General features: G+C 32.0%; 1 protein-coding gene across 3 annotated transcripts; it reads right to left on the minus strand.

Moving 5' to 3' along the window:
• Window positions 1–822: 822 nt before the first annotated feature.
• LOC116009867 (LEAF RUST 10 DISEASE-RESISTANCE LOCUS RECEPTOR-LIKE PROTEIN KINASE-like 1.2) lies at window positions 823–15,432 on the minus strand. 3 transcript variants are annotated; one of them, XM_031249040.1, is made up of 5 exons: window positions 14,573–15,432; window positions 7,202–7,546; window positions 2,929–2,961; window positions 2,565–2,828; window positions 823–2,079 (listed from the first exon to the last, which is right to left on the minus strand). In XM_031249040.1, exons 1-5 carry the CDS (start codon window positions 15,369–15,371, stop codon window positions 1,136–1,138), a joined length of 2,385 nt encoding a protein of 794 aa, XP_031104900.1. In that variant the 5' UTR covers window positions 15,372–15,432; the 3' UTR covers window positions 823–1,135. The 3 variants fall into 3 exon arrangements, with proteins under 3 accessions (XP_031104900.1, XP_031104901.1, XP_031104902.1); XM_031249041.1 differs by lacking the exon at window positions 7,202–7,546 and having other exon boundaries at window positions 14,573–15,430; XM_031249042.1 differs by lacking the exons at window positions 7,202–7,546; window positions 14,573–15,432 and adding an exon at window positions 3,362–4,921.
• Window positions 15,433–23,058: the final 7,626 nt, after the last annotated feature.

A 23,058-nucleotide genomic window follows, 5' to 3' on the forward strand; every position in this document is an offset into this window, starting at 1 on the left:
CAGTTGATATTCCGTTATAGACTTGTTGTCTTGTGCAATTGTGTTGGATATTGGTATTACTTGGAAAGTCCTTGGTTTATTGCTTATTCAGCGTGTTGTTGTTGAGTATCCGTTTTAACTAAAGAACAGTTCGTTGGTGTGTATGTTCTATATGGGTGCGTAAACCTATTTACAAGCTTACTATATATGTATGTTTCTCACGAGTGTGAGTGGTGGTTGCTTAGCAGTCTTTTGCTAATGGTTTCTTACATGTTTTCCAGGTATAGAGTAAGTCTAAGCGAGAGCCCGTTAGAGCTTATCGTTATGAGGCATGCTTAGACTAGTTTATGTTTGTTTAGACTTGGTTTTTGGGCCTTTGTGCCTATGTTTGGATTATATACCTTTGACTAGATTGTTGTTATGACGTTTTGAGGATTTATGGTTTATTCAGTTTCTGTTTTTGGATAGCCTGTGCATCTAGGCTGTGTTTTTCTTACCTAGATGTGGCATGATACCCCTTAAGTTATAAATCGCTTCCGCTATGTTGTGTTTGATAGTTGAGATAGGCAGCTGTTATGTTTAAAGTTTAACTATCTTAGCTTGTGAAAAGTTGGGGTGTCACACTAAATCTCCAATGTACTTAAATTTACTGTCAATACCTCCAAATCACGACACAAAGGAACCAAATAAGAACACATACTTAGCCTTCAATTACCACAAAATCATATGAATTTGATGTCAAATATATACATAGAAATAGAAAAAATTGACTCATCATTCACTATTTTCCCTTTAAAATTTAACTAATTAAAATTTGAATAGGAACCAAAATGGAGTCATGCCTACTAGAATGAGGTTCATATTAAACTTATAACAATAATGTTTAATGTTTATTACATTAACGATGATGTCACATAATATGAACATTGATTAATCTAATATAGACCCAAAAAAAAAAAACACTTTTTTTTGTGAAAGAATGAATCAATATAAACCAGATAGCGCTAAATATAACTGCCTCTGCATATTACCTACATCACCTTTAGTACGTAAAAATCTGTAATAGGGGGGGAAAAGTGAAATTCAATATTTCCTGAGAGATATAGACAGTAAATACTCAACATTTTTACTAGAAAAGAACACAACCGGCTAAAACTTAGCAGCTACTGCTACTATTATTAGTTGTTGATCTGCTAGGCCATTGTGCAGTAATGACAGAATTTGGAGAAAGGGCTGCAGGCTCAATATTCTTCAGTAACAGTGAAGAATCTGTAGGACTTCTCTTGGAATGGGAATCTGTCTTCCCATTTGAATCCATGTTCTGAATCTCTAGCAAACTCTCCAACACTTCTGGCATACTTGGCCTCATATCTTTCCCACTTTGCAAGCACTGGAAAGCCAACTCCGCCACTGCACTGATCATTTCCCTGATTTTGACATCCGATTCAAACCCGAGGCTTTTATCTACCAGCTCGTGTAACGCGTTGCATTGGATCTTGTTGATAGCCATGTTGGAGAGGTTGATCTCGTGTCGATGCCTGGTGATATCCACGGCTGGCAAGGATGATATGAGCTCGACCAGCACCACCCCGAAGCTGTACACATCGCTCTTACTGGTAAGCTGGTAGCACTCATGATATTCTGGGTCAACGTAGCCCGGGGTGCCCTGTGGAGCTGTGGAGACATGGGTGACGTCAATCGGGAAGAGCCTGGACAGCCCGAAATCTGCAACCTTGACACAGAAGTTGTTGTCGAGGAGAATGTTGTTAGTCTTGACATCGCGGTGGATGACATCAGAAAGATGGAGATAAGCCAAAGCACTGGCGGTTTCTACAGCAATGCTCAACCGCGTAGCCCAACACATCAATCCAGGCCTCGCCCGCTCGCCATGAAGATGATCGGCGATTGTCCCATTGGGAACATACTCATAAACTAGCAGAAGCTCGCGAGAGTTGCGAGAGGTGCATCCATAAAGCGTGACAAGATTCTTATGGCGCATTCGTGCTAGGATTTCAATTTCATTCATGAACTGCTCAACCCTCTTGTAGTTATTTTCATACAAGCGTTTCACAGCAACAACCCGCCCATCTCTGAGTTTACCTATAATAAATTCCACACTCAAGAAGTTATACATCAAATTAAATGTTGGGCAGAGGCTAGAGGCTAGTAAAGGGTCAATCCATCAATTGGTTGACTAGGGAATTGTTGGCCGGAAACTTGTAAAAGGCAAGTCCAGCGTCCTGCCCTAAAAAATGTGATGGCGGTTTATAAGAAAATAAAATTGCGTCTTAGCTACGAGTTATAGCTTTTGGTAAGTGCTTGGTCTATCAAGTTATATTAGAGCATTACAGGTCCGATTAAAAACTGTGCAGTTAAAGCTAGGAGGCAGAATTAGACGGAGACCGATAAAGGGTCAAGTCCATCAATTGGTAGCTACCGAATTGTTGGGCGAAGGCCGATAAAGGACCAAGTCCAGCACACTGCCTCTTGAAAATGTGATATTACACCTTAGCTACGAGCTATAGCTTTTGATATAATTGTAAGCGTTTGATCCTAACATTAAAGGAATATGGAATATTTCTCACCTTTATATACAGTGCCGAATCCACCATCTCCAAGTTCATTCCTAGCATCAAAACTGTTTGTGGCTTCTTCAAGCTCAGTATAATCAAAGAGGGGGACTCCATGGTAGTTTGAGCCACCTTCAAGATCTATGGTTGATGAAGATGGATTTGAAGGAACGCTTCGCGACATTAAGTAGGATGATGAAACAGAGCGCTTCTTTTGTCGTCGGTACGCAAACAAACAGAAGAAGCCTAGTAGGAAACCAAATGCAACTCCACCAATGGCTGTAATTCTAAACTCTAATTAGTGTTCAAAACTGGAAAATTCAGAAATAGAAATGATTGCTGCAAAGATCAAAGGGTCAGGTGTACTATAGAAAATTACCTAAGCCAATCTTCAATCCCGTTTTTTTGTTTCCTGTGATATCAACTGTTGTTAGGAACAACTTTTGGTTGTATATTTAACGTTTAATCAAAGTTAATTATACTCAATGAAACATATATTTAAAAGCTAAACAGTAAATCATATGAATGAAATCATAAAAGACAAAAAATAATAATGATAATAACAACTGGAAACTGGAAACTTTATCCTCTGCCACTAAGGTTACTGTTGGGCTGAGGCCCGATAAAGGCCAAATCTAACACCCTGTGATGGAGAGACTGTTGGGCTGAGGCCAATAAAAAGTTTAAAAGGTCAAATCCAATACCAGACATTCTTAAAATATGATGGCAGTCTATAAACAAAATAAAATTGAGTCCTTCGCTACTAGCTATAACTTTTGACGTAGTGATAAGCGCTTGATTCAAACCGTTACCATGAGGGCAAGTTCTGTTTTGTATTTGGTTATGGCAGAAGCAGCAGAATTCATTGTTGTAAGAACCACAGTTTCCCCCACTTTTCTCGCATTCGCTACAATTAGACCCATCCCACTGCAGAACAAATCCTCTCTTTAAAACTTGTGTATAATTCAACTCTACCAATTTGCTTATAGCTTCAGTCTCCACGGGCGTGTTAACCGGAGGCTGGCACGACTCTACTGAATAGTTGTAGTGCTCAAAGAGATCAGTATGAAAATCAGCAAAAGAATGATGGGAGCCATTGCTGGCACAATCCACAGAATAAGTCTCCATCTCGTAAGGTTTCGTGCAACCATAGAAGAAGAAGAGGTCATCTGTGTCAGGGCCATAGCTAAACGGGGTACCTTCCGTGCTAAAATTGCTTCGAGGAACAGGACATTCATTATCCTCATCAAAAACCTCGGATTTAGCTAACCGGAAGGAATTGTTTGAGTAAAATATGTTTTTGAGGATATAATCATCGTTTCGAATCTTGATAACTGGCTTGTCATCGTCACATGTTATGGTGTAAGCAGGCAAGCCGCAATTGGATTCTTGTTTGTTCTGAATCCAGAAAGGGAATGACACCTTGAGGCCATTACCACAATCTTGAGGATTGCAGGTTGTGGAATTCGAGGATTGGGCTTCATATAGTGAGATGAAGAAAAGAATGCAAAGGGTTGAACTCTTGAACATGACTGAAGATGGGGAGAAATATAGAGAGAGCAACAAAATGAACTAGGAAAGAGGAGGATGGAAATGATACTATCAAGAATTCTTGGTAATTTTTCTAGTTTATACATTTATGTGAATAAACTAGTTGTAGTCTTTGCTATAAAGGTGAGGAAAATTTTGTTTCAAAGACTTCAAGCAACTGTTTTAGCCTCCCAATGAGCTATTTGGTGAAATATAGGTAATAGGGGGAAAAACAAAACCTCCAAGATAAGATATAGGTTGACAACATGAAATGTTGACTTCAAACTTTAGCTTTAATTTGAACAAACATCCACCGGATGACCCAAAAGTCAAAAAATGTAGGAAATGCATTATAACATGGGAATTTTTAAGGTATGACATTTGTTTTTACAACATTTTACTTTTAATGTTGTATGATTTTTTTTTCTGGTCATGAGTTTCCTCAGTTAAGGTTCACTGATAATGAGTTTCCTCAAGCATGATACATTGATACACTAGAACTCCACACACCTCCCATGAGTTTTATAATCATTCATTTGATATTGAACTTCTACAATTTCTAATAGCACGATATTCAATTTGGGGTAACCCTAATTAAGGCGGTAGACTGTTAGCTTGGTAATCACAAAGTTCCAAGTTCAACTCCTATAGGGACGATATATTGCACTTCTTAGTTTGAACTCGTCAGCTATGAGTAACCTAGGATGTTTTATCTTATTCTGGTCCTTTGTCGACTAGTCACAAGGTGAGATTTCTCATTGCACACCTGATTGTGAGTTCCCTTACATATATAGTAATATAGTATGCTAGAGGTATTATGAAAGAATACAACTCTATCAAACACAAAGATTGTTAAAATATAATATCGTAAAAATTGTTTTCTTATCTTTAAATCTTTAAATATTAAATAAGTTTCAAAATTTAATTTAATGATAGGCTAAATTTTCTTTTCACGCAATAGACCCAAATTGAAGGAAACAAATTATGATAATAGTGTTTCAAATGTCACAATAAGACGGGAATGGGACTAAGTCTGGACATTGAAGATTGACCAATTAGGTGGTTGATGATGATTGGTCAAGAAATTGGGATTAGAGTAGACGAAAGCTAAAGATTTTCCAAGGTTGGGTGCTAGGAGGTTGGTAAAACCGAAAGTATTCTCTTCACCTTAATATTCTCCATTTTCACACCTTGCAGACAATGATAGCTTTAGCTGTGAGCCATGCGTGAGCGTGACAACACAGACATTCTAACGCGGAATTGATTTCTCAAAGTGTCTACCTTTGACAAAATCAAAATAATAGGGGCATTTCACGACATAAATAATGATAATAATAATTTGTCTTGAATCCAACCAGTATTAGACACGTGGAAATTAAATTTCACATTATCTAAAAAAGTAACAATTATCATTGACTAGCCAATGACCTTGTGGTCAAGTGGCACCCGGTGTCCCGATTAACACTCTCATATGGATGATGGAAGTGGGTTCGAGCATTGTTGACTCAGTAGGTTGAGAAAGTAGCTATCACTCCCTATTTTGATATTCTTGCTAAAAAGACCAATTCAAGAATTAAAAAGATTGCACTAATATTTGTAATCCTATATTTAGTTTTATTAGGGATTATTATATTATACATCGATCCAATAGTTATTGTTTGAACCACAGTCCAATATACATTTTGATAATTCATAATGTACATTATTTTAACATATAAAATACATTATTTTAACACATAATATATATTATCTTACGCCAAACGTTTTATTATTTTAATACATAACGTACATTATCTTAAGCAAAAATTCTATTATTTCAACAAATAATGTACATTATTCTAACTCATAAAATTCAAATCGATTTGGATCAATCCATCCAATAATTTGCCACCTCGATCCATCAAGGTTTAATCAATTCAAAAGCCGAAATATTTTATCAACCCAAAAAGATTAATTTAATATAATGAATTCCATCAATTAAATTTAAATAAGTTCATTGGAAATCTAACTAGATAATTTTCTTTAAAATTGTTTGTCTTCTAGATTAGTACATCTTCTAATTTTTTTATTTTTATTTTTTTGTTTTTCATTTCCCATATTTATTACCTAATTTTTGTTTTTAAATACTATTTACTCTGTTACAATGTAGTATCTGTTATACATACTTAGTAAAACAGCTAGTTTTATAGTTAGATTAAGATGAGTACGGAGTACCTCGTCTCCTAATTTCCTATTCTAGCCTTGTTAGTTCTTAGCAAGAAGGCGAATTGGAATGGTTTTACTTTTATAGATTATTACATCATCTAGTTTAGTGTTTGTTTTTTTCATACATTTATTATTTAAAGTTATCTTCATTATACAAATATACACTTAGAGATTGGCAAAGGGGGGAAGGAATGATAATCTTTGGTTGTCTAAACGCTAAATTTGAAAAAAAGGATTAAACATTTAACAACTCTGATCACTTTCTAAACACATGTTTGAAAATGTTGTGAATAAAGTGATTTACCACCCAAACTGCTTCAAGTGTTGAGATTTTCAACCGAAGAAATAAAAGTTTAGTGGAACTGATGTATGATCGATTTTTTTTTTTTTTTTTTTTGAAAACATGTATGATCGAATTTAATTTCACTATTCTTCCAAATGCATCATAATTAATTAAGCATCTAATAGGATTTAAAAGGTATAGACTTCAAAATAAGTAGGCTAAGCTACTTGGCAAAAAAAAAGGGTGATTGGGAATGAATATTAGGCCTCATGCGTCTATTACAACGATTGTTATACTATGTACTAGGGTTCATCTTGTATTGTGGACTCTAATTCAAAATTATGTATCTACCGTTATCATATTTTGTACATGCAGTTAATCATTTATGTATCTATAAAAGAATTGAAGGCACATAACATGTTAACTACAAACACATACAATAGGTAATTTTCAAACACATAATATGTGTCTGCAATTAATATATTTTGTATGAGCCTTCAATGAAAGTTATTTTGGACCCGAGTCAAACTTGTAAGTGGAGCCTGATTTGTTTTCTTCAAGAGGGAGGCCGGATCAAAAGTGTAAATAAAAGAAAATCTATATCAACATGAGGAGGAGCAACGGGAACGCATACCTTTGTCGTCGAATCCACACAAGTAAGGGTAGATCCCGTCGTGACAAAGACACGTTGGTTCTTCTAAACTTGTGCCCGACCAACATATCCCATTAGATTTCTCGCAAGCGAAACAGTACTCATAGCTCCCATTATACACCACCAGAATCCCTTGGCTCAACGCCGTCAACAACTCCGTCTTGTTGCCCCTCACCTCCGCCAACCTAATTTCCGAAATCGGGACCTCAACTTTCGACTCACAATAACTTTCCTCGTACGGATCCAAAACCCCACTCGGGTCACTATTGTCGTCCTCAAAAAACCCAAACTTCTCAACGCCATCCTCGTAGCACTCGAACCCAAATCCTGAATACTCCAGTGGCAAGTGGAACGACGAGTTACAATCGAAGTGCAACGTAATGTTATGGATATCAAGGAAGTGTAAAACCGGGCCATCAATCAACCTTGTTTCACTAATTGATCTATCGGGGCACTCATCGTTGACCAGATCGCTACGCGCGATTTTCATCGTATAATTATAAGGAACATCGATGTCGAACACCCGAAAGGACAGGGAATTAATGATCATAGTCGTAAGATTAGTATTCTCGTGGCAAGTAAGTTCGAAATCTGGATGGCCGCATTCTTTAGGCCTGTCTCCGCCCCAGAAAGGGTACCCAATGTCCTTGATTTCACCGCAGTTATAGTAGGTACTATTACAAATCAAAAACTGATCGCCGGTGACCGGTGGAGAGGAGGTGACCAGGAAGAATATGATGGTGGTGATGGAATGGGGAAGAAGAGAGTGGAAGCTTAGTACGTACATTTGTAATTAAGAGCATATGTAGAGGAGGAGATGATAGATGGAGTTTAATGGAGAATGGAATGATATGATGATGTGTTTTCAAGAGAAAGTAGCTGAAATATTTTTAAAGGAAAAGGGCGGCTTTTTTCGTTCATATTGCTAAGAAACTAGGAACATTAGAACTAGATTGTCCAAGGTTGAATTGTATAACATTGACCTTGACCAGTACATGGGAACATGAGAACGCGGCAGCTGCTAAGTTCATCGATGACTATTTCCACTGGTAAATTACTTCAGAAATTTTGTTTTCTAACACATATTCCTATTTTCTTAGGAATTGACAAGAATTTTGTCTAAAGTGGACAGGTTATTGTGCCTATTGACATTTTTTCTTAATTGTTGAGTCAATAAACTTTCGTGATTTACATTTCTCAAATGCTCTGTTGAGTCGGGACAGGAGCCTTTTAGGATTGGAGATTCAACTTTTTGGGGAAAGAAATTGACAAGAATTGTAATATGCATGCTTAATTTGCAGTAAAAATATGTTTGAGTAATTTTTCATATATAATACTTACAAAAGTATTATTATCCTACACCACTATCTATAACTTACAGGTAGATAATTCAATCTTAATTTACTCGTTCTGCATGTATAGTATGGATATTTATTAATAGAGCATAAAAATTCAATCATCTTACCTATTAAACTATCACTCTAGATAAAATTTTTGAGGTAGTATGTTGATTATTAAAAGGAAGCTAAGGATTCTCTCTCTAGAACCTAGACTACAATGTGTATATTACTAATGCTGCTAGTTATCAATTGGAGTTGGCGGGCCTAAACTTTCAATGAAACGCTACGCACCCAGTCCAAAATTAGTGCTCTCATGTTTCCCCTATTCTGATCTCATAATAATGTATTGGCTTTTTTTTTTTTTTTTGAGGAAAATAATGTATTGGCTTAATTTGCTATATAATATAATATGACGACTGACTTTGCAGCAAATAATAATAATAATAAAGCACATAGGCTCTGTTTGGCAAAGCTTATTTAGGAGCTTATAACTTATTTTAAGCTACTAATAAGCTATAAGTTATGTTTGGTAATGTTCCTTAAATAAGCTAGTAACTTAAAATAAGAGCTTATTTTTGAACGCTACTTTAAGTAGCATTTCAAAATAAGCTAGTAGCTTCCTAACTTTTTTTTTCCATCTTTAATCTTATTATTTTAAAGAAATGACATCCTTTACCCTTCCCAATTAAAACCTTTTTGACTTTTTCTCTTGTTATAATTTCAATTTGACATTTGTGTTTGAACATTAATTTTTGTATGAAATAATCTTATGAATTATAAACATTTTATTTTACTTTGTATGTTTTCAAATATATGTTCTTACTTTATATTTTATTAAAATATATTGATTTCACTATTTTATATTTTAAATATAAACAAACCTATTTAAATTTAAAACTATTTAAATTATATGAAGATGTCCTTTTTAGTCTTTTTACATTTATCAGTTTATCAAAAAGCTAATTTTACCAAACACTTTTAAGCATAACACAGCTCTTCAGATTTCAGCTTCGAGCTTATAGCTTTTCAGCTTTCAGCTACTTTTCAGCTTTCAGCTACCTTTTCAGCTAGGTTTGCCAAACATAGCCATAATAATGCATAGGAAAAATGCAATTTTAGTTCTTCAATTATTTTTACTAGCGATTTAGTCCTTAATTTTTTATCATTGTAATATACACCCCTAACTCTTCAAAAACGTTGCATTTCTAACCCCTAAAATAACAAAATTATTAAACTCTATTAAAATTTTACTTAATACATTTTTATTTTAAAATTTTATTATCTTTATTCTTTATAACGTTGTAAATTTTGGTATTTAATATGCAAAATAGAACATTAACAACTTTCTTTCCTAATTTTTTTTTTCAATTGTGGCACATCTTTCATATTTCCCTAACAACCCAGTAAAAATCATGTTATTTATTTTACAAATGCAATATCAAGACTAAACAAGATTATAATTAAAGAAGAAATATTTAAAAGTAATAAAATACACATGTATTAAGTAAAATTTTAATAGAGTTTAATAGTTTTGTTACTCCAATCCAGAGTTAAAATTGTAACTTTTTGAAGAGTTAGGGTATATATCATAATAATAAAAAGTTAGGGACTAAAACTACTAGCAAAGAACCTGGATCAAAATTGTATTTTCCCATAATGTATTGGTTTAATTTGTTATATAATATAATATGACGGCTAACTTTGCAGCAAATTATATATATATAAAAGGGAAAATGGCATCTTTAGTCCCTGAGTTATAGGGGTAGTGTAGACTCAGTCCCTAAGTTATAGCTGTATGCGAGTTTAGTCCCTCAGTTATTCACAAAGTGGCGAGTTTAGTCCCTGGACATTAAATTTGACGAAAAAATTAAAAAATATTCAAAATTTGAGGGGTAAAATAGGAAATTCACATTTTATTATTTTTCTTATATCAAAATCACTTTTACAACATTATTTTTTCACTTCTTAGCCTAATTATTTTTATTATTTTTCATTTTTAAAAGCATTTTAATAACTTTCAAATGACTTGTTAGGAACCTGACTCTCGTATAACACACTTAAAACTTAGCACAAATAAAGAAATGCATTATCATTGTATTTAGGTGTATGAAACACACTATCCTAACAAGTTTTTATTTTTTTACTAAGCAACAAATGTAATAAAATTAAAACTTTTGAGATNCATTTGAAAGTTATTAAAATGCTTTTAAAAATGAAAAATATTGAAAATAATTAGGCTAAGAAGTGAAAAAATAATGTTGTAAAAGTGGTTTTGGATATAAGAAGAATAATAAAATGTGAATTTCCTATTTTACCCTTCAAATTTTGAATATTTTTTAATTTTTTCGTCAAATTTAATGTTCAGGGACTAAACTCGCCACTTTGTGAATAGCTGAGGGACTAAACTCGCATACAGACATAACTTAGGGACTGAGTCTACACTACCCCTATAACTTAGGGACTAAAGATGCCATTTTCCCTATATAAAATTTTATTTATTTATTTTTTAAAGCACAGATATCTCTTTCCTTTAGAATAACGTTGTGCTCCTAACTGACAAAATTTACCATGTGCACTAATATCCAAAATAAAATATTTGTACGTACCATAGAGCTAAGCTATACTCGTAGTAAATTTGAACATAAAAAATTATGCGAGAGTATGTTATAAACTTTTTTTTTAAAAAAAAAGGCTTAATTTTTCAATAATAATTTTTTGACTTAAAAGTTAATTTTGACTTTAAAATTACTGCCTTAAAATATTATGGAGTACTTTTTTGTTGAAGAATGATAAATTTTACTTTAAACATGCATGCTAAGAGCATTCTTATTAGTGGAGTTATTTCGCGATTTTTGAGAAGTTTTTGTAAGTATTATAAAGAAAGATAAAATAGGTGGGAAGGAAAACAAAAATAAAACAAATTTGATTTAAACAAAAAAATAAAAATAAATAAAGTGTCAGGCACGCCTAAGTGCGTGCAGTGCACGCGCCCGCTGGGCGCATTTTTTGCCTTCCACACAGTGCTGTGCATGTGAATTAAATCTGTTGAGGGTCCCACTTTTGCAAATAAACTCTATCTCTTGCAGATGAACCTTATCACACACTCTCTCTCTCCTCCTTATCTCTCCTCTATGTGGCATACTACTGTTCCAAAAACCACACAATATCTATTGATATTGATGCTCTAAATGCAACTCCATACTTCTTTATAATGATTTAGGTTTCAATAATAGGTATTTTTTAAAAATATTACTCCGTACATTTTAGTTGAGGACCAATAGATGATAGTGGCAGCAAAAAAATAAAAAATAAAAATTCTTATTACAACAACAAGAAGAAGAAGAAGAAGAAAAAGACTAAGAGTATTGATATTTTGTAAGTGAAGCTCTATTTATGTTGCTTCTTTTTTTTTTTTTTGACGGGAGAAATTTATAGTCATTACTCAAAGATGTGCACTTGGCGAAATCCGTAGTCACTACGCCGTCAACCCAACTATTCAAGGGTGTGCACTGGGTGAACTTCACCGTGTGACCCTAGTTAGCATAGGACCACATAGAGGTAAAGCAGTCTAGGTTACATATATATAACTAATTGGCTCAAACTAAAAAAGTTAATAGGCGGTTCGTTTTAAGTGTGGAACTGGTAGCTTTGCTGTTATTAAATCAACTTGGATTGTGTTTTAGTTGTTTATTATTTAGGCCTAGTTTATTCTATTATAATGTACCAAGAAATTATTGACACAAAACGAGGCAGAAACAAAGACGTTATAATAGCCCAAAATTATGTGTATGAATTTAACATATTTATACCTTTAATTAATAAATTATGTGTTCGTAAAAAATTAAAGACACATAATTTGTTAACTCTACACAAAATATAATATTCTAATTGCAAACACATATTATATTAATTGCATATTATGTGTATATTATTAACATATTGTATGTCTTCAATTTATTTACAGACACATAAGTTGTTAAGTGCAGAAACATAATTTAAATATCATTTAGGGTGTGTTTGGTAACCCGTAAAATGACTTCCGGAAAATATTTTCCGAGTTTTCTGTGTTTGGCAACATCCAGAAAATGTAGTCAACGGAAAATGTTTTCCGTTGACCAAGGAAAATCAATTCATTTTTCTGGAAAATGGCTTACGGAATTTTTTTCCGTAAGTCATTTTACGGAATCGCCAGAATAGCTGTTTCGCATGTTTCCAACCAAAACCAAGCCATATCACCTTTGACCATGAACCAAGGAGGTGGTGAAACCGTCGGAAACCTTTGCTACATTTTTAAATTTTTTTAAATTTTTTTTATAAATTCTTTTTTTTTTTTATTAAATACCATTATTTTAATAACTATAATAATTTTTTATATTTTAAATAAAACAATTACAATGTTTAATTATACAATTCTATTCATTTACCAGAAAATGAACCAAATACAGAAATACAATTTTCCATAATACATCCAAACACCGGAAATGAAACTGTTTTCCGAAAAATGAGTCATTTTCCGAAAAATATTTTTCAGAAGTCATTTTCCTGCTTTCCAAACGGACCCTTAACCTGATTCAAAGTATAATTTGGCTCCAAACAGATCACTCGTCATTGGGCCGTTCATAAACTATATGTGAAAACTTATATTGGGCCTCTACAAAAAATATATATATATATTGGGCCTCTACAAATTCCTACGCGTCATCCACTTTCCTATAATATTTGTCAAAAGGCACAGACAGGAAAGACCACAGAAAAGTCACGTTTGAGTACAAAAGATAAAGTATATAATAATACAGACAGGAATTAAGGATAGTGGTAGACCGGGTCACGGCTGTTTGATTTCGATTCCGAATCAGCAATTCCCGATTTCGAAATATTATATTTGAACTGTCCGAGTGTCCGTCCAGATCAATTTTTATTTTAAATTTTATTATTATTATTTTTTTTAAATAGTCCAAATTCAATAATTATTTTGTTACCAATAAACATGGCCTCTTTTTGACAACAAAGAGTAATTTTACTCTCTTTTTTTACTAAAATATGAAGTACATGTTTTATAAGCACCTCATACGAATTTACTTTTCCCCGTAAATAGTACTTTCGTTAATAAAATTCATTAATTCAATCTAAAAGAATGAAATAAATGAAGGCTTTGTAAGTGTAGTTGAGTATATTATTAAATTTCTGACATTTTACATAAGTAATTTTTTAAAAATATCACATGAACTAATATTAAAAGAGATATTGTGGGGATGACCCTAATCAAGACGGCTAAATATAGATATTTGTAACCACATGGTCACGATTTTGAATCCTAATTTTCTTGATTTCAACTGGTCAGATATGAACAGCCTACTTGATTTCAACTGGTCCTTTGCTGGATTGAGTCACAAGACAAGTTTACTCAGTAGTAGGTATATATTCCTGAGTAGAAAATACTGTGATTGGGTTTGGAATAGTCAACGAAAGACTGTCTCCTATTTATGTAGAGGAGTTGCAAGGTTGTACTAGTTAGGTGTTTTTGTTTTTATGTTTTAAAAGTCCAACTATCCCCATAACGCAAAATCCACAGATCAGTTTCATACTACCGGCGTGGAAATCACTCTCCTCCATTCCACCATTCCCTTTAGATTCCACGCCCAGTCAAAATCCAAACCTAATCCTTTAATTAGTCTTTAATTTGGAGATGACAGCTGCCTAGCTAGCTTCCTCAGCCCTCACCATACGCACAGATCATATATAGATTGTCACTAAGCTAATTTGTATTTTTCCGTATCGGAAATGTTAGCTGAATTCTTATCGTGCAGTGTGGTGTTGTTGAATATTCAACAGCCAACTAGACTCAATAATAATTCACTTTTAAAGCTAATTAAAATCGTAAAATATGTGAAAAGGGAATAGCTAGAAACTATTTTATGCAGGTAGCTAGTATAGGCATACAGAATGAATGAATGTTTAAGAAAAATTAAAAATAAATGGTTGGGAATGAAAGAAGTACGTGAATGATACATACCTTTAGAAGGGCAATCACGGATGACGTTTCCGTTTTCGCAAAAGCACAAAAACTTGCGGAAATAATGATTGTCCTGCTCGCACCACCCCTCCGGGATGTCACAGTGGCCGCAATCGTCCAACGGCTGCCAGTGAAGCATGAACCCATTACTCATAGCTCCGCCGATGTTCTTAACCAACCATTCAATATCATTTTCAACTACCCCTGCTGTTTCCATCACCGTCGTCTCCACTTTGGCCTCACAAATTCCCAACCAATCCCAATTGTACGGATTCAAAGCTCCGACATACAAGTAGGACGCCTTTCGGTCTGACTTATTTAAGCAGTCGATAGGATAGGCGGCACCTCCAGCAGCAGCAGGAAGAGGATTTTTGGTGCAGTTGAAGTAGAAAGTGAGATTCAAATCTTTATGGACGTAAAGCAACGGAGATTTTTGGGTGAGAGTAAAGTTGTGGCGTGCCCTGGGACACTCTTTATTGTATGCATCAGCGTCCGCAAGAGTAACTGAAAACGCATCATAATTGATTTCCTTGACGAGAAAAGAATCATCAGAAAGGTAAAGAAGGGGGAAGTCAGGATCTGGGTTTGAGCAATCGATGCCGAAACCAGGATAGCCACACACGGTTGATGAACTGTCGTCCAGCCTCCAGAAAGGATATTTAATCTCCACTCCTTTCTTGCAGGGTGAGGGAGGGTGGCAGTGATTCTCTCCAAATAATACTGTAACATCTTCATATGCGGCGTTTGATTTGATAAAGAAGAACACTGTAAACAAAAGGAAGAATGGAGAGGGAAACATTGTTAGAGAGTTGACTCGAAAGGAGAGCAGAATGACAGGCGTGTATGTGCGTGCGAGTTACTTATGTACGCAAAATGCCAGCTAAGAATGTTTTTCTTTAATTTTGCTTTGGTTTGCCCATTAGCCCATACCGTGTACTTCTTTTAATTTGGGACATTTGGAAACCCGAGCAGTCAACGTCGTCGTCTAAACAATCCAACTTGCTAATTCTTTCCACCAAACAAATTCTAACATAGAATAAAGATTCCCAAGTATTTTCTCTCTTTCACTCGCTTTCAGTTATAGTTTATATCATTTTAAAGTATAGGTTCACACTTATAATCTCACATATCCTTATTCATGAAACAAATAACAGAACAAAATGTTTGTTATTTATAAGGAAAAAGTTAATATTTTTTGAGAAAAATGTACTCGTAATAGTTTTCACGAGGTCTTTCTCTATCCGTTTACGGAGCTGGCTGAGTTCTCCCAAAATTCTTTCCCACAAAGAGAGCTCACTTGCCACTTGAGCTACCGCATTGGGTTATGAAAAGTGCTTGTTAATTATAAGAGAAAATGTAATATTTTTAACGTAAAAGTATTATATTTTTTCTTTTAGGGTGTGTTTGGGAAGTAGAAAAATGACTTCTGGAAAATAAGTCATTTTTCGAAAAATGATTTCATTTCCAGTGTTTGGTTGCATTCTAGAAAACTGTATTTGTGTGTTTGGTTTATTTTTCAAAAAATGAGTGGAAAATGTATAATTATATATTTTTATTATTTTATTTAAAATATAAAAATATACTCCATATAAACTAATAATATTTATTATAAATAATTTTTTTTAAAAAAAATAGAACCCTCGCTGCTCTGGTTTCTGCTGGAAACCAGACTAGTCGTCGTTGCTCTGGTTTCCGGTCGGGCTGGAAACTAGAGCTGGCGAACTGGTTTCCGTCAACCAGTCCGCCGGACTGGAGAGCGACGGCTTGAGTTGTCCATCTCTGGCACATGAAGCCATTTTCCGGAAAAATCAAGTGATTTTCCGTGGTCAACGAAAAATGTTTCCCGTTGACCACATTTTTCAGAGGTTACCAAACATCAAAAGCCCGAAAAATGATTTCCGGAAATCATTTTCCGGGTTACCAAACAACCTTTAAAGTATTACACTTTCACATATAAGTAATAAACACTTTATTCCTAATTAATATTATAGTTTTCAGTACAAGTATTATATTTTCATCCTGATCCGACCCACTCACGGATCCTTTCACTCAAATTTTTGCCTAAAGTATATTATAAATTTTATGATATATTATACTCCTTGTCAATTCATATAGTAATTTTAAGTTTGAATATTGTTTCACTTATTCACAAATAATATACCAAAAAGTTAAGGCTGAAATATTATCATAATATTTATTTAAGTACTATGTTATCATAGACGGAGTCAATTTTGCTCTCTTATCCTTCTTTTTTGTCATGAGCCAATTTCACTTTTAGTTATGGACTATTGTAGCATTGTCACATTTAGTCATATTCTTTTAATTTTTGTCATATTACATTTATGACTTTGAGCAACTTTTACTTTTAGTTTCGACTATTATGACATTGCCACATTTAGTACTATTCTTGTAGTATTGCAAAATTAAAAGAATAGGACTAAATATGACAATGCTATAATAGTCGAGGACTAAAAGTGGAAGTTGCTCAAAATCATGGATGCAATATAACAAAATTAAAAAAATATGACTAAATGTGACGACAATGCCATAATAGTCGAGGACTAAAAATGAAAGTTATTGAAAGTTATGGATATAATATGATAAAATTTAAAAAAAAAAAGGACTAAATGTAACAATGTGAAAATAAAAGTCCATTTGCTCTTTTTTTAATCAACTTCACCAATATTTTTAATATTGCGAATAACTTGATTATTTTGTTGCCGACTTTAGCAATCCATCTAAATATACTTACTTTCTATTTGATCTCTTAATGTAATAAAATATCTCATATAAATATTTACAAAATAAAAGATAAATATTAAAACTTTTAGCACATAGAGAGCAAATAAAATGTAATTGATCAAGCTTGCAGATAAGCATACGAGCAAAAACAAATTTTATTTTATTTTCATTTGTTACACTTAGGCTATATTTGACAAACATAGCTGAAAAGGTAGTTGAAAGCTGAAAAGCTATAAGCTAGTAGCTCAAAATTGAAGAGCTGTTAAACTAGTTGTTATGCTTAAAAGTGTTTGGTAAAATTAGCTTTTTGATAAGCTGGTAAATTAACTGTAAAAAAGACTAAAAAGGACATCTTCATAAAATTTAAATTTAAATAGGTTTGTTCACATATTAAAATTTAACATTTTGAAATAAAACTATTAGCATAATCATTTTCTAGCATCTCATAATGAATTAGCAATATTGTTTCGAATCTCTTTCATCTCAATAATAATAATAATAATAATAATAATAATAATAATAATAATAATAATAATAAAAGGAGAAGAGTTGCGGATATAGGAGAATAGAAAATGGTTTTAATTGGGAGGAGTAAAGGATGGCATTTATTTAAAATAATAAGAATAAAGATGGAAAAAAAATTTAAAAAGCTACTAACTTATTTTTGAGCTACATAAAGTAGCTTATCAAAATAAGTTCTTATTTTAAGTTATTAGCTTATTTTGGGAATATTACCAAATAAAGCTTATAGCGTATTACTAACTTAAAATAAGTTATAAACTCATAAATAAGCTCTATCAAACATCGCCCTTAAGCTTTGTTTCTTATTTTAGAGCTTATTAAGCTATAAATAAGTTATAAGCCCTGTTTGATAAAATATGGGAAACTTAAAATAATAGCTTATTTTGAAACACCATCCTAATTCCTAAGTAGCGTTTAAAAATAAGCTCCTGACTTTTTAACGTTTTTTTAATCTTTATTAATTTATAAAAAAATGATACAAGCTACCCTTAATTAATCAAAATTTTGATATTTTATTTTATCTTTTTATGTCCTTTTACACTTATAAGTTAATTCAACAATTAATTTTATCAAGCACTTTAATTTCAATTAGTTAGGCTATGTTTGACAAACCTAGCTGAAAAGGTAACTGAAAACTGAAAAGCTAGAAGCTGAAAACTGAATAGCGGTTAACTAGGTGATTATGCTTCAAAGTATTTGGTAAAATTAGTTTTCTTGATAAGCTGATAAATGTAAAAAGAGTAAAAATGACATTTTCATAAAATTTAAATGATGTGATATTATTATATTGTTTTTATATTATTAAATATAAGATGATATATATTTAATTTATAAAAAAAGTTTTTTTTTATAATATATATATGAGATATATTAAATTAAAACAAAAGAAAAAAAAAGTTTTTAATTGGTGAGGGTAAAGGATATCATTTATTTATGGATGGACGATTGGAGTTTGAACTTTAAGGAGTTGCTGGGGTGAAGAGTTGCGGAAAAGGATTTTAATTGGGAAAGGTAAAAAATGTCATTTATTTAAAATAATAAGGATAAAGATGAAAAAAAATGTTAGAAAGCTCCTAGCTTATTTTTGAAACGCTACAAAAAATGTTAGAAAGCTCCTAGCTTATTTTTGAAACGCTACCTAATGTAGCGTTTCAAAATAAGCTCTTATTTTAAGCTACTAGCTTATTTTGAGAACATTACCAAACACAGCTTATAGCTTATTAGTAGCTTAAAATAAGCTANAAAAAATGTTAGAAAGCTCCTAGCTTATTTTTGAAACGCTACTTGGGGTAGCTTTTCAAAAATAAGCTAGTAGCTTTTTAACTTTTTCCATCTTTATCCTTATTATTTTAAATAAATGACATCCTTTATCCCTCCCAATTAAAACTCTTTTGGCATTTTTTCTTCAATATGTTTCGTTGTAATTTTAATTTGATATTTGTGTTTGAACAATAATTTTTGTATGAACTAATTTTATGAATTATAAACATTTTGTTTTACTTTATATATTTTCAAATATATGTTCTTAATTTATATTTTATTAAAATATATTGATTTCATTATTTTATATTTTTAATATGTAAACAAACCTATTTAAATTTAAAAATATTTAAATTTTATAAATATGTCCTTACTTTTTAGTCTTTTTACATTTAGGCTATGTTTGGCAAACCTAGCTGAAAAGGTAGCTGAAAGCTGAAAAGTAGCTGAAAACTGAAAAGCTATAAGCTCGAAGCTGAAATCTGAAGAGCTGTTAAGATAGCTGTTATGCTTAAAAGTGTTTGGTAAAATTAGCTTTTTGATAAGCTGATAAATGTAAAAAGACTAAAAAGGACATCTTCATACAATTTAAATAATTTTAAATTTAAATAGGTTTGTTTATATATTAAAATATAAAATAATGAAATCAATATATTTAAATAAAATATAAAGTAAGAACATATATTTGAAAATATATAAAGTAAAAAAAAATATTTATAATTCATAAGATTAGTTCATACAAAAATTAATGTTCAAACATAAATATCAAACTGAAATTACAACCAAACATAATGAAAAGAAAATGTCAAAAGGGTTTTAATTGAGAGGGGTAAAGGATGTCATTTATTTAAAATAATAAGGATAAAGATGGAAAAAAGTTAAAAAGCTACTAGCTTATTTTTGAAAAGCTACCCCAAGTAGCGTTTCAAAATAAGCTCTTATTTTAAGCTACTAGCTTATTTTGAGAACATTACCAAACACAGCTTATAGCTTATTAGTAGCTTAAAATAAGCTATAAGCTCCTAAATAAGCTCTGCCAAACACAGCCTAATAAGCTTATTTAGGAGCTTATAGCTTATTTTAAGCTACTAATAAGCTATAAGCTGTGTTTGGTAATGTTCTCAAAATAAGCTAGTAGCTTAAAATAAGAGCTTATTTTGAAACGCTACTTGGGGTAGCTTTTCAAAAATAAGCTAGTAGCTTTTTAACTTTTTCCATCTTTATCCTTATTATTTTAAATAAATGACATCCTTTACCCTTTTCAATTAAAACCCCTTTGACATTTTATTTTCATTATGTTTGGTTGTAATTTCAGTTTGATATTTGTGTTTGAACATTAATTTTTGTATGAACTAATCTTATGAATTATAAACATTTCTTTTTACTTTATATATTTTCAAATATATGGTCTTACTTTATATTTTATTTAAATATATTGATTTCATTATTTTATATTTCAATATACAAACAAACCTATTTAAATTTAAAATTATTTAAGTTCTATGAAAATGTCCTTTTTACTCTTTTTACATTTATCAGTTTATCAAAAAGCTAATTTTACCAAACACTTTTAAGCATAACAGCTAGTTTAACAGCTCTTCAGATTTCAGCTTTGAGCTTATAGCTTTTCAGTTTTCAGCTACTTTTCAGCTTTCAACTACCTTTTCAGCTAGGTTTGCCAAACTTTGCCAAACATAGCCAAGGTAGCGTTTCAAAATAAGCTAGTAGCTTCCTAACTTTTTTTTTTCATCTTTAACCTTATTATTTTAAAGAAATGACATCATTTACACTTCCCAATTAAAATCTTTTTGGCTAAACCTTTACCTTTTTGGCTAAACCTTTTTGACTTTTTTTCTCCAATATGTTTAGTTGTAATTTCAATTTGACATTTTTGTTTGAACATTGATTTTTGTATGAATTAATCTTATGAATTATAAACATTTTGTTTTACTTTATATGTTTTCAAATATATGCTCTTACTTTATATTTTATTAAAATATATTGATTTCACTATTTTATTTTTAAATATATAAACAAACCTATTTAAATTTAAACTATTTAAATTGTATGATGGATGTCCTTTTTAGTCTTTTTACACTTATCAGCTTATCAAAAAGCTAATTTTACCAAACACTTTTAAGCATAACAGCTCTTCAGATTTCAGCTTCGAGCTTCTAGCTTTTCAGTTTTCAGCTAGCTTTTCAGCTTTCAACTACTTTTCAACTAGGTTTGCCAAACATAGCCTTAGTTTATTAGCTACTAGCTTTTCAGCTTTCAGTTTTCAGTTAGCTTTTTAGCTAGACATGTCAAACAGAGTCTCTTATAAGGCTATGTTTGGCAAACCTAGCTGAAAAGGTAGCTGAATGCTGAAAAGCTATAAGCTATGAGCTAAAACTGAAGAGTTGTTATGCTTAAAAGTGTTTGGTAAAATTTAGCTTTTTGATAAGCTGGTAAATGTAAAAGGACTAAAAAGGGCATCTTCATAAAATTTAAATTGGTTTGTTTACATATTAAAATTTAACATTTGAAAATAAAACTATTAGCAAATCATGATCTAGCATACCATAATGAAGTAGTAATATTGTTGCAAATCTCCTTCACCACAAATCTCAACCTTTTTCCATAATACCATCAGTAACCATGCGGTTAATAACAGTTATTACTGCAGCAAGACTAACACTTGTACTACTTTGAGTATTCACAGTACTATCCCCTATTAAAACGTCCAATGCCCGATTTGAGTTTTAAATCAAACTATCCAATTGACTAGAAAGTTTAGTTGCTTCTCCCGATTGTCTCCTCTTACGCTTCATTTGAGTGGGTTTAAGACCAATATTTTGAGTTTCTGCACATTTTCTAACATTATTACTTTGAGATTGTCTAGGTACTTGAGTGCCACTAACATCCTGGTTACCAACACAACAATTCACCTCACTCATGAAATTATTCCAAAATAAAGACTCATCTACCTCCAAATCATGCAAAGAATGTTGGTTATTCTGAGAATATAACAAATCTTCAAATCCTTGCCTAATCCTATTCTCTTCTTCACTTTCTATATTTTCTTCCTCAATATCCACAGGATGCACTAATTGAGGATCCATAGTGGGTGCAACACAACCTTCACCATTTGCATAGCTATCTTCAAATAATTTAGACCATAAATCATCCATTGCAGGATCTATGGATTTATTACGAATTTTTTAATTCTCGGAGTTCTCCTACAAAAGAAATGAAAAGAATAAGTTTACAATCAACACCAAACTATAATTATGTTTTAATCTTAAAAATCTATAATACTAACCTTGATTTTTTCTCCCACCATTCATCGGAGCCACTAATCTTATGTGTAGTAGGATCCCACCCTAAACCAGTTTCTTCACGTCTCAGTTGCTTCCAAGTTCTTCATTCTTTTTTCATAGCATCTCACTTATTCTTTAAACTTTTATGTGCAATTTTTTGTTTGGCGGTAACTTCAAACTCTTCTTTAATTTCTTTCCATTTCATTAACCCACGCCCATGCTTTCGAATATATTTGATACAAATCTCACAAAAGAGCACCATGCACTCGTTGGTCCACTTAAAATTCTCTCCATCCATATTATCATTTGATAAAGCCATATTACTAATTTAGAAATAACAATAATAATAATAATAAGTTAAAGTTTCAGTTTAATGAGGCTAAACACATCAAATAATTTAAATAATCCAATTTAAACAAGCATTAGTAGGTGAATACTTGAATATAAATTAAAAAAAAAAAAAGCAAAAGGAAATCGTGGTTGAATACTTGAAAACCATTTCTATATATATATATATATCAAGAAATAAAAAACAAAAACAAAAGAAAACAATGGTGTTGAATACTCGAAAACCACTTCATTTCTGTAATATGTATGTATGTATGTATGTATGCATGCATGTATGTATGTATGTATCAAAGAAAAAAAATAAAGGAAACA

This window comes from Ipomoea triloba, chromosome 2, assembly GCF_003576645.1.
Source record: "Ipomoea triloba cultivar NCNSP0323 chromosome 2, ASM357664v1".
Classification (NCBI taxonomy): Eukaryota; Viridiplantae; Streptophyta; class Magnoliopsida; order Solanales; family Convolvulaceae; genus Ipomoea; species Ipomoea triloba.

Excerpts from the sequence above, each read along its gene's own strand:
- LOC116009867 (XM_031249040.1), bottom strand. The coding sequence starts at position 15,371 with ATGTTTCCCTCTCCATTCTTCCTTTTGTTTACAGTGTTCTTCTTTATC. Across the intron at positions 7,547-14,572 it reads CCGTGATTGCCCTTCTAAAG|GATTTGGGTTCGAGTGCTAC; the intron begins GTATGTATCATT and ends TGGAGTATTCAG. Across the intron at positions 2,080-2,564 it reads ATTCGGCACTGTATATAAAG|GTAAACTCAGAGATGGGCGG; the intron begins GTGAGAAATATT and ends AATTTATTATAG.